This window comes from Coffea arabica, chromosome 1c, assembly GCF_036785885.1.
Source record: "Coffea arabica cultivar ET-39 chromosome 1c, Coffea Arabica ET-39 HiFi, whole genome shotgun sequence".
NCBI lineage: Eukaryota > Viridiplantae > Streptophyta > Magnoliopsida > Gentianales > Rubiaceae > Coffea > Coffea arabica.
In genome coordinates, this window is record NC_092310.1 from 49,235,161 (window position 1) to 49,247,778 (window position 12,618).

At 33.3% G+C, this 12,618-nt stretch overlaps 1 protein-coding gene across 7 annotated transcripts; it reads left to right on the forward strand.

Annotated features, from left to right (window-relative positions):
* Window positions 1–236: 236 nt before the first annotated feature.
* Window positions 237–9,564, forward strand: LOC113725939 (putative axial regulator YABBY 2). 7 transcript variants are annotated; one of them, XM_072075022.1, is made up of 7 exons: window positions 242–869; window positions 991–1,079; window positions 3,045–3,164; window positions 3,861–3,978; window positions 5,341–5,389; window positions 5,596–5,671; window positions 9,099–9,564. In XM_072075022.1, the coding sequence occupies exons 2-7, from the start codon at window positions 1,077–1,079 to the stop codon at window positions 9,216–9,218; spliced, it is 486 nt and encodes a 161-aa protein (XP_071931123.1). In that variant the 5' UTR covers window positions 242–869; window positions 991–1,076; the 3' UTR covers window positions 9,219–9,564. The 7 variants fall into 7 exon arrangements, with proteins under 7 accessions (XP_027105208.1, XP_071931124.1, XP_071931123.1 ...); XM_072075020.1 differs by having other exon boundaries at window positions 253–869; window positions 3,855–3,978; XM_072075016.1 differs by having other exon boundaries at window positions 266–869; window positions 3,852–3,978.
* Window positions 9,565–12,618: the final 3,054 nt, after the last annotated feature.

A 12,618-nucleotide genomic window follows, 5' to 3' on the forward strand; every position in this document is an offset into this window, starting at 1 on the left:
TTTCTTTTCTTCTTTTTTATACCTTATATGTATATATATACACTACTTTTGGTTTTTTCTTTTTTCTTTTTTTTTTTAAAAATTTAAATTATACATTCATGACTTCCTCCAAAATCCACATTGCACCTTTCTCTACATATACACTCACTTCCCCACATTCCACCTTTCTCCAAAAACCCTTTGAAATCTGTCTCCCCCTTTTTTTTTTTTTTATTTAATGTCTTGGATATATACGCTATTTTTTTTGTCTTTTTTTTTTGGTTTAACAAATTCACTCACTCTAAAATCCACATTCCACCTTTCTCCAAAAAACCCTTTAATTTTTTTTCCTTTTTTTTTTTCATGTCTTAGATATATACACCACTTTTTCTATTGGTTTCTGGGTTTTTTTGTGTTCTTGACACAAACAACAAAAAAGTCTTAATGCCACTTCTTACATCCGTACTCCCACTTCACTCCCTCCCTTTGCCCCATTACCCACCAGATCAGTCCCATCCTCATCTTTGAGTTTTGTACACTTATTTGTTTTGCACTTACATACCCCATATTTATCTCACCCCCTCATTTCTATCTTTCCCTCTCCTCCTTTTCTTCTTTCCCACTGAATTGGCTTTTCCTAACTCCTTCTCCTCCTCCTTCTTCTGTTTGTCTTTGTGCTAAAAATTTCTGATGCACACAATTCCTTCCTGATCTGCATATAGCTACATATATAGCTTGCTACCAAATACAGCCTGCTGCTTCATCTTCTTTTGTGAAAAAGAGGGTTTTCTTTGTCCGGCGATCCGCGAATCTCGGCCAAAATGTCAATGGATATCACATCTGAACGAGTTTGCTATGTGCACTGCAATTTCTGCAACACTATTCTAGCGGTATAATATGTATACTGTTTTTTATTTCTTTCTGTATTTCTCTAGCTTTGCATATGCTAGCTCAATAGTCAAGGCTGCCATGTTACAAGAATTAACCGTGGCCTAATTCACAATCTTGTAGATTAAACTTCTTCTAGTGCTTGTAGTTTGAATCAATCCACGTGTAACCGTCTCTGATCATTGCCGGTCCTTGAGCTTTTACGGGTGATGGTAAGTAGAAATCAAGAAACATGTAGCAAGAGAACACATTTACTCCAAAAAAAGTTTTCAAAACTATATTGCACAAATTTAAGAAACGCAAACAAGCTAAATGGATTCCATTACCAGAAACGCAAATGACGGAGTCAGTTGAATTCATTTTGCCAACTTTTTTTCCCGGCAAAAGTGATATTTTATGGCATCTCATGATTTGGTTTTTCCTCAAAAAGCTTATATATTTCATACTCACAAGGAGGTTTTGTGTATTCAGTTCAGTTTGCAGCTTCAAAACATGAAGCTGTTGCTGGAAAAAAGAAGCAGCTTTCATTCGAGTTTTAACTCTTTCAAGTTCAGAAATTTAATGATCTATTACATAAGTAGCAAGTCCTATGTCTTTAACCAAAAGGAATCTAATTTTCCCTCAAATGTATTTGACATAAGGGCTAGCTGCAGATAAGTTTTTAGGGTTCTTCTTTCTTGGCGTCATAAGTTCTACCTACATCAATCGATCTTTCCTTCCTACCTTTCAACAGTATGCCAACTTCATGTCTTTGCCTGTGTATTAAATTTGATGCCACTGTTACCTTGCCATCGATCATTTAGTTCTCCAATTTATTACTCACCTTGTCTTCTAAGCATTTTCATGTTCATACTTCTGCAGTCACCACTCATTGATAATTGTACTAGATCACTAATTTCTGGATTTCTTTCTTATTTTTTTAAAAAAAGCCAAGAAACAAGGATGATTTTCAGATAAACAAAGAAATAATGGTATCTTACCTTCTTCACTTCCTATGTGAGTGTTGTTTTCTTTGAGGTGGTGGGGGAGATGGATGGATGGCTTCTTCTGTGCCCACTGAAGCATAAATGATCATTTGTTGCAGATCATTACCTAGTTGTGGGCTATTTTCTTTACTGTGGAAGATCTTCATTACTGTTGGCTAGCTTTCTTTAGCCAAGAATATGAGAAGAGAGCTGCCAAAAGAAAATCATGGCTGCAATTTACAACTGCTTTTTTTCCTTCCCTTTTTGAACTGCCATTTCATCATAAGATATCTCTTTTGTTGAAGCCCCTTTAGGAGCATATATATGTGGTCTTATATATGGTGAGCAAGACCACAAAACGATGAATCAAAGGCAGATATTTCAAGAAATTGGAATCAATTGAAGTTATTATTAGCCCACTTCACAAATTGAGAAACAGTCAAACAGCCAAGAAAAAAAAAACACTTGATCTGATATCTCTCTTTTTCATTGCAAGTCATGTCATTTTCGTTGCTGGCCTCTCTCTTTCTCTGTCAGCAAGTGTCAGAAAAAGTCAGGAGCACCGAAAGAAAAGGGGAACGGGAGGAATGGACATTGTGAAGCTCTTTAAACATAAGCAGCGTACTTATTACAATGTGACTGTAATGAGAGTCATGAGAGGCCTCTTCTTGAATGTCTGATTATCATCCGTGATCATCATAAATGATCAGTACTGATCAATGATAACAGCTAGCTTCAAGCCAAGAAGTAGCCACTCCACCTCGTTTTTCACATTCTGAAAGCAACACCATCGAATTTTACCCATCTCCATTCTCCTCCATAAAGCAGCAAATGAAGAAAGAAATATCAGAGCAGAAGCTAAACCATGCTGCCGAAAGAGAGAGAGAGGGGGGAAAAAAAAAAGAAGACTAAAAATATTTATCTTCTTCTTCTTCTTCCTCTACTTTTATCCTTCAAGAAAGATCTAATCAAATTTTCCTTATCTCTCTCTTCTTTTATTTTTTACTATTTCTTCCCTTCTTGTACATTAATCAGCATGAATTTTGAGAAATGAAACCAAAAGGGCCAAACCCTTTTGGGAAAACATGAATCTTAAGAGAAAAACAGAAGAAATTCGGAGGTTTTTTCACGAAAAAAAAAAGAATAGAAATGGTTACATTGTTTTAGGGGTCTAACTTAATTTTCTCTACAAACTGCTATGTGTGTTGGTAGGTTAGTGTTCCATGCAGCAGTATGTTCGCCATTGTTACAGTGAGATGCGGGCATTGTGCAAATTTGCTGTCGGTTAATGTGGGAGCGTTGCCTCAGACTCTTCCCACCCAAGACCTCCAGGTATTTTTTAGCTGATTATCTAGTACTAGTATAGAATTCAGGCTCTAGTTTGTCTCCTAGCAAGTTCAACGAGACTGTGGTATTTTTTAACAAACCTAAGAGTATGTTGCATTGCTTGATATACAGTACTATTATATTACTAATAGAGGAGAATGCATAAGATTCAGTGTCTAAGGTACCTTAAACTTGCAATATATAATGATTCCTTTGACTTGATTCTCATGTTCAAGATTCTTCCCACATGTTGTAATTCCTTTTGCTAATCTGCCCAAACAGAAGTTCACTATTAAGTGATGCTGGTTTTATTACCCCCAAAAAAAACATGACGCTGGTTTTATCACTTCAGTCAAGTTTTCTGCATCTTGCTCAGAGATGTCTTATTTCATTTGGGCTGTGTCGAGGGGTATTTGTTCTTGAAATGTGGGTAATGAGCTTCCTTTTTTTTCCCTCTCTTTTTAACTTTCTTTTCCAAATTCGAATATTCCAACTTTTTTCTTATTATATGTTTCCTGCTTTGAATTCTTGTTTTTTTTTATTTTAGGCCAAGTTAAAAATGTTCAAGAAAAAGTTTGGACCAATTTTATGGGGTCATATTTTACTACATTTTAGGTTCAGGCAGCTTGTATTATATGGCATTTGTGTTGAGTAAAAACAAAACTAATGCCAATGTCTTGTTTTGGTTGAAAGAAGTTGCAGAAACAACAGATCAACAATGAAGATGCTACTAAAGAAAGTGGCTCTTCTTCTAAATGCAACAAGTTTACTCCATTCGACTCTGCTGAGCATGATCAGCCAAGAATCACTCCCATTCGTCGTAAGCTTTCTCTCTCCCTTCTCAACCCACAAAACATCTGAGCACTTTACCACTTAAAACCAAAAAATACAAAAGAAACCAAAGAAAAATTTTGCACCAACTGAAATATCTGTTAAAAAAGAGTCCATATTAATATTCATTCTTACTCCTGGCAGTGCACATCAAATTTTCATCTTGTGTCATAGTTTCAAAAATGGATACTAGCTAGGTGAAAGTTGAATAAGTACTATTTTGGCATTAAAGAAATTTACTTCAAAAAAAAAAAAAATCCTACAATTACAAATCTCATTGTGAATGCCACTTGTCATTTGTCATCAAGTGAATTTAGATGAATGAATATAGGATAGGGCTGAAAAGGTCACCTGAATTTCTGCTTCACTAATGAACTGCTACGATTGTGACATATCACTTCAATCCAACTCACTAGTGAGATTGGCATCTTTCAGAATTTGCCATAAGCACTTTTTATATCAGACTTACCTCTTTATTTCTCTGAGCATTCAGTCACCAGGCAGTGATTTTAATGCCAGCTTTGTCACATAGGGATGGTACTCTTGTGCCACCAGAATTTTTTGGGGTTCTAACCGGAGAATGTGATCGAATTTATTTTGGATTTAGATGACATATATAATACGGACATGGGCATTACCAAGCAAGAAATACATAAATATTCACACTATCAAATGTATACCTTGTCCTTTGTGCAAGAAAATTCTACTTTGTCCATATAACCACTTTTTAGGGTTAATGACACAGTAAACCAGACCCAATGACAAATGTTCCATTTTGTTTTTCACCTCAAATGATGTTTTGAATTCATGTAAGGGAAATGGTGAATTCTGAATTTCAAAAAACTCACACAAAGTTATTTGCATTTAATAGTAGAACTCAAGAGTTACCTGCATGATCATCAATATTAATTCACTCTCTCCTGTTGTCTGTTATGTGTTGACATACTGGGCATTGACCATATATATAGGACGCTTTTCATCCTTTGTACCCATGGACACTAGTGTGTTTCAAGAGACTTGAACAGCTTTATAATGAGGAAATTGCTTCACTCCACCTTGGAGGAATCACATCTTGAAAATCGTTACAAATTGATCCCTTTAATATTGGAGTGTTGTCCTATCATTTTCACGTTTATGCTCTTAACCATAACTTTTAATCTACTTTTCCACCAGTTGATCATTAATTAGTACAAAACAAAGGAAATCAGGCACATGTTCTTAGTTATTTTCAGTGTAAGAACAATATTCAGGATGCAAATTTATATGCACTAGTAGACCAATTCATTTATTTGAACATTTCGTTCTAGTCAAATTAGTCTAACTGCGACTGTTTCTCCCATGCATTATGCAGCCCCAGAGAAAAGACAAAGGGTTCCTTCTGCATATAACAGATTTATCAAGTAAGTTTGATGCAAATTTATTAGAAACATCTTGTATTAATTCAAGAATTTCAGCAAGAATTAAAAAGTTCATTAGCTAAGAAAATATATGGTCTTATGATGAGAATCATTGTTATTAATAGTTGTTCAAGTGCAAGAAATTTGAAACAGGAGATAAGAAAAAGAAAAGAAAAACAGACTTGATTTCCTCCATTTTTTTTTAACAGGGAAGAGATACAAAGGATAAAGGCCAGCAATCCTGAAATTAGCCACCGGGAAGCTTTTAGCACTGCAGCAAAAAATGTAAGTATTACCAAGATATTATTGACTATATAATGAGAGTCTGGTCAGAAACTAACTGATGTGTGCCACTGCTATGAGTGGGCTGCAATTAAGTGTTGTTTTAGCATTAAAATTACGAGGAAAATCATGTCTCGAAAGAGGGTGATCATCTTCTTAGTAAATTACAATGTGCAAGAAATTAGTAAATTTTTAACAAAATGTTGCATTGCATTGGGTCGAATTATATAAGATCTTGCTGCCTCTTACGAAGTTGTTTGGCTACTACTAGGTACTTTTATTAATATTTTGACTTGGCACAAGAACACTTGTAGTAAGTGTCAAAATAGTAGTAGTTGTAGAATTGTTTGAATGTGATGTGCTTATGATAACTCCAACTGCATCACAAGATTTTATTTATTTTCATTTGGAGTTTAATTAATTGATATTGGTCATAATTCTATAACATCATTAGGGTCAGCCTAATGATTAGGGCATAGATGAAACCAGAAAATTTCCTTTGAGGGGGGCAAACTCTACTTCAACTAACACTTAGGTATACAACTTGAAATATTTCTAATGTTTTGCTTCGCCATCGCGTAGTTCCGCCCATGGTTAGGGTAGGGTAATTAGAGTCTTCTGGGGAAAATTTACATAATTAACATACATATGAGAGACAAAAAATTTGTAGCTATATGAAGAGAAGAAGTCTACATTTGGCACAAGTAAAAGAGACTTGCACTACCTAAAAACGAAGAAAAAAGAGTGACTACTTGCACCAACAAATAACATTGTATCGAACGATATCCATGAAATCTACTGCTAGATGGTATTATTATGACAAAAGCTTAGCATTTCAGGATAAGAAGCTATTTTATAGACCTTTTATATACAACAAACAGATAAGAAATGGTCTATCTTAGGAAGGAAATTGAGCTCCAATGATCACTTTTTATTTGTAGACCATTCCAATTATATAAACAAGGAGCAAAATTTTGGTTTAGATGTAATAATACATAGATTATAGGTGTCAGAAATAGTCAACTTTTATTAACCGGATTTGGTTATGCTTCTATCATACTTGGTGCAAAGAATTAACTATCTAGATCATTATGTTTTCTTGTCCACACTAAATTACATTTCTTTGGTAGAAGATGGAATATTTTGTCCCTAGTATAAACATTTAACAAAACGTAAAATGCTCAAGTTTTCATTAGTAAGTGAAATTTTAGTATACCAATGGTTGGTCAATAAGTATCATGCCACGTAAAGAGTTTTTCTTTTATAAATCCTGTGGTATTCCAACACTGGACTATAATAATTTTGGGAGACTTAATACTTTATTACAAAGCAAAAATTTAATCTCATTGATTAAGTTACAAAAACTTTACTAAAAACACACTTATATATACATGTGTTTACCCAGAACAATACTGTTAAGGTTAGATATTTATAAAGGTAGCCATATCTATTGTTTGATAACATAATGAAACATGCATTTGTTGTTTCAGAAGCACAAACAACCATTTCCTTTTTCAAGACAATTTTTTTTGGATAAAATTGCAAAAAAAAAAAAAAATGAATCAATGATTCCTGTTACTGCCCCCATATTGTACCAATGCATATCACCAGATGAGGGAAAAGTTTTTAAAAAATTACTCTAAATTGTTCTTGTTCAATTACTTATGATATTACTAGATGTTGCAACAGAATTCTAAATGTCTTTTGTCAAAAAAAAAATTTTTTTTTTTTTTTGAGTAAGAGAAGCTGTTGGCAAATTTTTTTCAACAGAAGTGCCTAAATACCTTAATTTTCTTCTTTTGGCCCCTTAATTTTTTTTTCTTTTCTCTTCAAAAGCTTCATAGTTTTGATAAAACATGGGCAAGAACAACATTTCAGCTGTCTAAAACAAAACACTATACTCTTCGAAGTTTGAATACAGACTTTGGTTGCACAGTTTTGATCTACACATTAAGTTCTCTAGTCTATTTGCACATTATCCAAGTATGTGGTAAACATTAAATTGAAAGTAGTGATATTCTGTTCAATTGTAGCACTGGCTCTCTGGTGGGGATTTTAAACTATTGTAATAATTTAAAAAAAAACTAAGATGAAGTACTAAATAAGTTGACAAGAGATCGATGCAATTCAGTAATGATGAAGTAGCACTAATAATTCCTATGATGGATGCACAGAATTAGATGTCAATATAAATGTAGGTTATAAATTCCTTAGCATATTTGGAGTTGACATGGCAATAAAACTCTATAGTTTGCATATTTGAAACCATTATTTGTATTAAAATTTCATCATGTCAGATGGCTAGAACATGTATACAGAATCATCTGGCTTGTTGTGATTAGGTCCAGCAATTTAAGAACACAATATCTTTAGCTTCAAATTTAATTAACTAATGATGCTGGTTTGATGTTTAATTAGTCATCTTTCGTGTGGAAAGTGTGTCTCTAATTACTGTCTAGGAGTATGAGAGACTAGGATTATCTTACCCATTCACAGAAAAACTTGAATTTTCAACAAACTAATTAAACCTAATTACTGAAACCAAGACCAAGGTCTAGTTCCCCTCACTTGTGCACCACCTTAAATTTTCTTTAAAACATTTAACATTTCTTACATCTATAGAACCATCTTATGTTAAATATACTGTCTCCATCCTATTTTATACGTCTTGGTTTCTATTTTGGTTTGTTCTAAAATATTTGTCCCGGTTTAAAATAGAAATAAATGAAATTCAACTTTTCGCTTAATAAATAGAAATAAATATTTAAGTCATTTCTCTTAATAAATCATGCTGCAAAGTATATATCTTTGTTCTTAGATAGTTGTGCTTTTTAAAAAAAAAAAAATTCCAAACTCAACTAACAAAATTTTAAAGTTTAAGTGAAGGCAATAATGGAATGACATTCTTTGATAGCTGATGTGCCTTGATCAAATCTTTTTTTCTCTTTTAAAACTGTGTATAAAGTTGACTATGATATATAAAATGGGATGAGGGAGCAATAATAATAAGTGCATGCATGTTTATATTCTCAAGTACACTCTCATCAATCTTGCTTGTATCTCATCTACTAATTGATATCACCTCTTTTATTGCATGAGTAGATGTAAAAACCACATAGGTTTCCCTATCTTCCGTGGTTATTATGTTTATAAACATTGAATTCAAGGTCAAAAGGTACAGAAATTTGAGATGGCCAACTTCAAGACATCTTGAATTACTTGCAACTTTTTTATTTTTTTTGGCCATTAAACTCTTGTGCTGACTTTCAAAAGAAGCCTAGGTTCTTCTTCCCTGTTCTAAATGAAAAAAACATGATAACAAATCAACCAAAGCAAGCTGTTGGATGACAGATTTCTTTCTCTGCCCATGAAAAAAGGGCATTCATGGTAGGGACTCTGATGAAGAAAAATGATATTTTCCGTATTGCAGTGGGCACATTTTCCTCATATCCACTTTGGACTCAAGGTTGATGGCAACAAACAAGCCAATAAGTTGGACCATCCAGATGCAGGAGATCAAGGGGCTCAAAAATCTCGTGGGTTCTACTAAGCTTCATATTATATCATCCTACAAAGGAGAAAACAGACGATCGAGGATGCTAAGTGATCAGTGTTGTTGTTTTTTTTTTGGCTTCCTTTTTTCCCCTCACGTTACTCTATACTGAGTATTGTGAAAAATTCTTCCGACAAATGGGAAGAACTTCACACATACCTTAGTATCCTTGTACTATCTTTTCAAGTATGATCCTACGTAAGAAGGGAAGTGAATTTCATATGTAGCTAAACAAGCGACTTATATATGTAGTCTATATATGTTTGAGATCTTATATATGCATATATTCAATGTAATTACTTATATATTTTCTGTAATAAATGAAGTTGCCTTCACTGCCAAATTGAACTCCATTACAATGTGATATGATCCATATTGCCCCTCTTGATTAGTTTAGCAGCATATTAGGGCTCAATGTCATATCATAATCATGTATTATCCAAGATTGATTTATTGCTGGAAAATTTTCCGATTGTGAACATTGACATCATATGAGTCTGCGTAGCTGATTCATGTTATGATGCCATACAACTTATTATACATTTGATCAAAAATATCACAGCCAATTAAATTCACAATTAACTGTACTAAGAGCAACTACTAGCTTTAGTCACAAGCAAACATTTTTGTACAAAGCATTTTTTTTTGGGAGCAATTTTGTATATTGTTGTTAGCAATAAAATCAGTCCTAAAATGCATATTGACCCCAAATTTTTTGCTCTTGAGAAATTATATCTTAAACTTTTTATATTGGTTTCCTGAATAGTGAATATGGATATCTTATCTAAGGTACTACAAAGTGCCCTACCCTTTCCATCGGTTATTCTCAGATACAGGAATAGTTTATAAATTAGAATTTCAAATCAATCATAGTACTTGAGATGTTCTATATACAAAGGCAAAATAGAAAGAATATCAAGATTTATACCTTAAAAGGAACATAAGCTTAATCCTCTCACATGAGTAAGGTTCACTTATGGACTATTGATTGCCTAAAAATAATTCGTTGCCTTTTGTCTCTGATCATGAGTTGTTTAGAGAAATTGCCTTAACCCACTAATTTTATGTTTTCCATCTTAATTAGCTAAAATAAATCACTCTTTTCTGTCAGTACGTACCATGTCATTTTTATAAAGGTGACTAGCTAACACTTTGGTAACCGCACTTGGGACAGGTTTGGTTATGGTTCAGTGTATTGCCCTGGATGTTAACTAATTCTTACAAAATTTAGTATGAGTTTACATACATACTGTACTTTTTATATGACATGGTATACACATTTCAAGCGTATAACGAAGTACTATTCATGTCAAGGATTATTGTATATTTTTACGTAATATGATATGTGCGAATTTTATTAATATATTGACAGTATATACACTATCGTATTTGAATGCACACACATATCGGATTTCAAATTTAAATTAAATTTAGTCATCATACATCCAAATTTGATTGTATATAATCCAAATTTGATTGTATATATATATACTTTCAGTGTGTACAAAATTAATCTTAATATATATCAATGCAATCATTAGAACACGACTGCACAATCTCATAGAAGAAACTAGGGTAAATTCCAACCTGGTACATCACCCCTCTTACCCTTTTCTTTACTTAATACTAAACTTTGATTTTTTTTTTTGGGTAGGTTGCCACGATAACATTACTAACTTGTTTCATTATAGCCAGAAATAGATGAATAAATTGAAACATCCATAAGAGAGGTCCCTCCAGATTTCTGTCCCAAGACGAGGTAGGTTGTCACTTGTCACCGTACCCTATTTTAAAGGGTTTTGGTTTTGCCTTATTTATCATGCTTCCTAATCAAAACCAAGAAAAAAAAAAACTGGTGGGCCGATCTTGGATGGGGTTATTTGCACCAGTATCACATACTATAGTATCTGCATGTGACGTTTGATGCTTTGATAGATACAGTTCAAGGGTTCATCTGTCGCATTCACTGATCAGACCACATTAATATCAGAATCGAGAAACTCAGACCTAACACCAAAATTTCATGCCACAACATTGAATTCAAAGTCTTACAAACCTTTAAGGCAAAAAAAAAAAAAAAAGAATTGTTTTTTGAGCAGAAAAAGTTGAGAAAATGTAAGACTGAGACCCATTTGTCCTTTGAAGTTGCAGAAAACGATGATTTCTGTGCACATGAGTTGGTGTAGATCGTGGCACAGATATACGAACATTCTCTAAATTATTTACTGCATGCTGCGAAATGTACATGGCCTTGTTTGGATCTGGATATCGAAACAGTAAAAAATATATCCATCAGACACCGGAGATGGCAACCTCTAGGAGAAAACGGATGATGCATTAAGTTTAGGATTTGGCTACGGTATGTCTAGTGGTTCTAGTTGTTATTATTATTATTTTTTGTCTAACATGAAATTAAATTAGATAAATGTCTAAATTAATATAAAGGCGCAAACGAGCGTGTACATTAGGTGTAAATTAAGTACACTGAAAAGTGTCCCCGCCTTAAATTGGGGTGGGGAGGGGAGGGGGGCCAAGGAAAAGATGAAAGTGTTCGCTAAATAATTATGAAAGTTTATGACTTAAAATTAGACATGAAAGTGGCAATTTTATATTGTCTCCGAACTTCACTCGGAAAATTTTATGCCATAACCGTATTTCTTTTTTTTTTATTTATTTATTAGGCGCTTAAGAAGTTGCTTGAATATTGTATTTGGAACTCTTGGAACTTGGTTTAAGAATCCATAATCTTGGTTTATAAGAGATATTGGGTGTCATAAATTCACATGTTTCGACTACGCAATTATAATGAATATAATTAAGTAACACACAGCGTAAAAAAATAGGTCAAGTGGGTTGAAACTTTGGCTTGACACAAATAGAGCATCAAATACCTTTTGATTTTTCTTAATCAAACCAATTAAAATCAAAAAGAAAAAGAAGAAACCATTACCTGGTACAATATTGTCACTAGGGAAATAGAACATGCGGTTTGATACTTCCTTCGAATAACATAAATCGGACGATAATATATTTGTTTTACTGTTTCATATTAACGTCAGATCTCAAATTTTTGTGTTACAGTAACTTTTGAAGAAATGGTAAAATTTTTCCCTTCTCAAGTTCGTATTGCATCTGGACTTGAAATGCATAATCTTGCCATTATCAAAAGAATTGCTCTTGAAAGTTGAGTTGTAATAATATCATTTGTCATTTCTGATCCATCACATAATAACCACTTATACATAAAAGAGCATGTATCAGATATTGAAAAATTGGTTCATAAGAGAATCAATCTAGAAAATTAAAATAGTACAACCTAATTAGTACGTAGACATGGATGTGTAGAAAATCAGAAATTTTTAGGTTTAATTTTCTTTTTCTCCCTCTCACCCTACCC

Bases quoted from the DNA above. Each gene is read 5' to 3' on its own strand.
- LOC113725939 (XM_027249393.2), top strand. From the start codon at position 801: ATGTCAATGGATATCACATCTGAACGAGTTTGCTATGTGCACTGCAAT. The intron at 3,979-5,340 runs GTAAGCTTTCTC...TGCATTATGCAG, and splicing joins AAGAATCACTCCCATTCGTC to CCCCAGAGAAAAGACAAAGG. The intron at 5,390-5,595 runs GTAAGTTTGATG...TTTTTTTAACAG, and splicing joins GCATATAACAGATTTATCAA to GGAAGAGATACAAAGGATAA.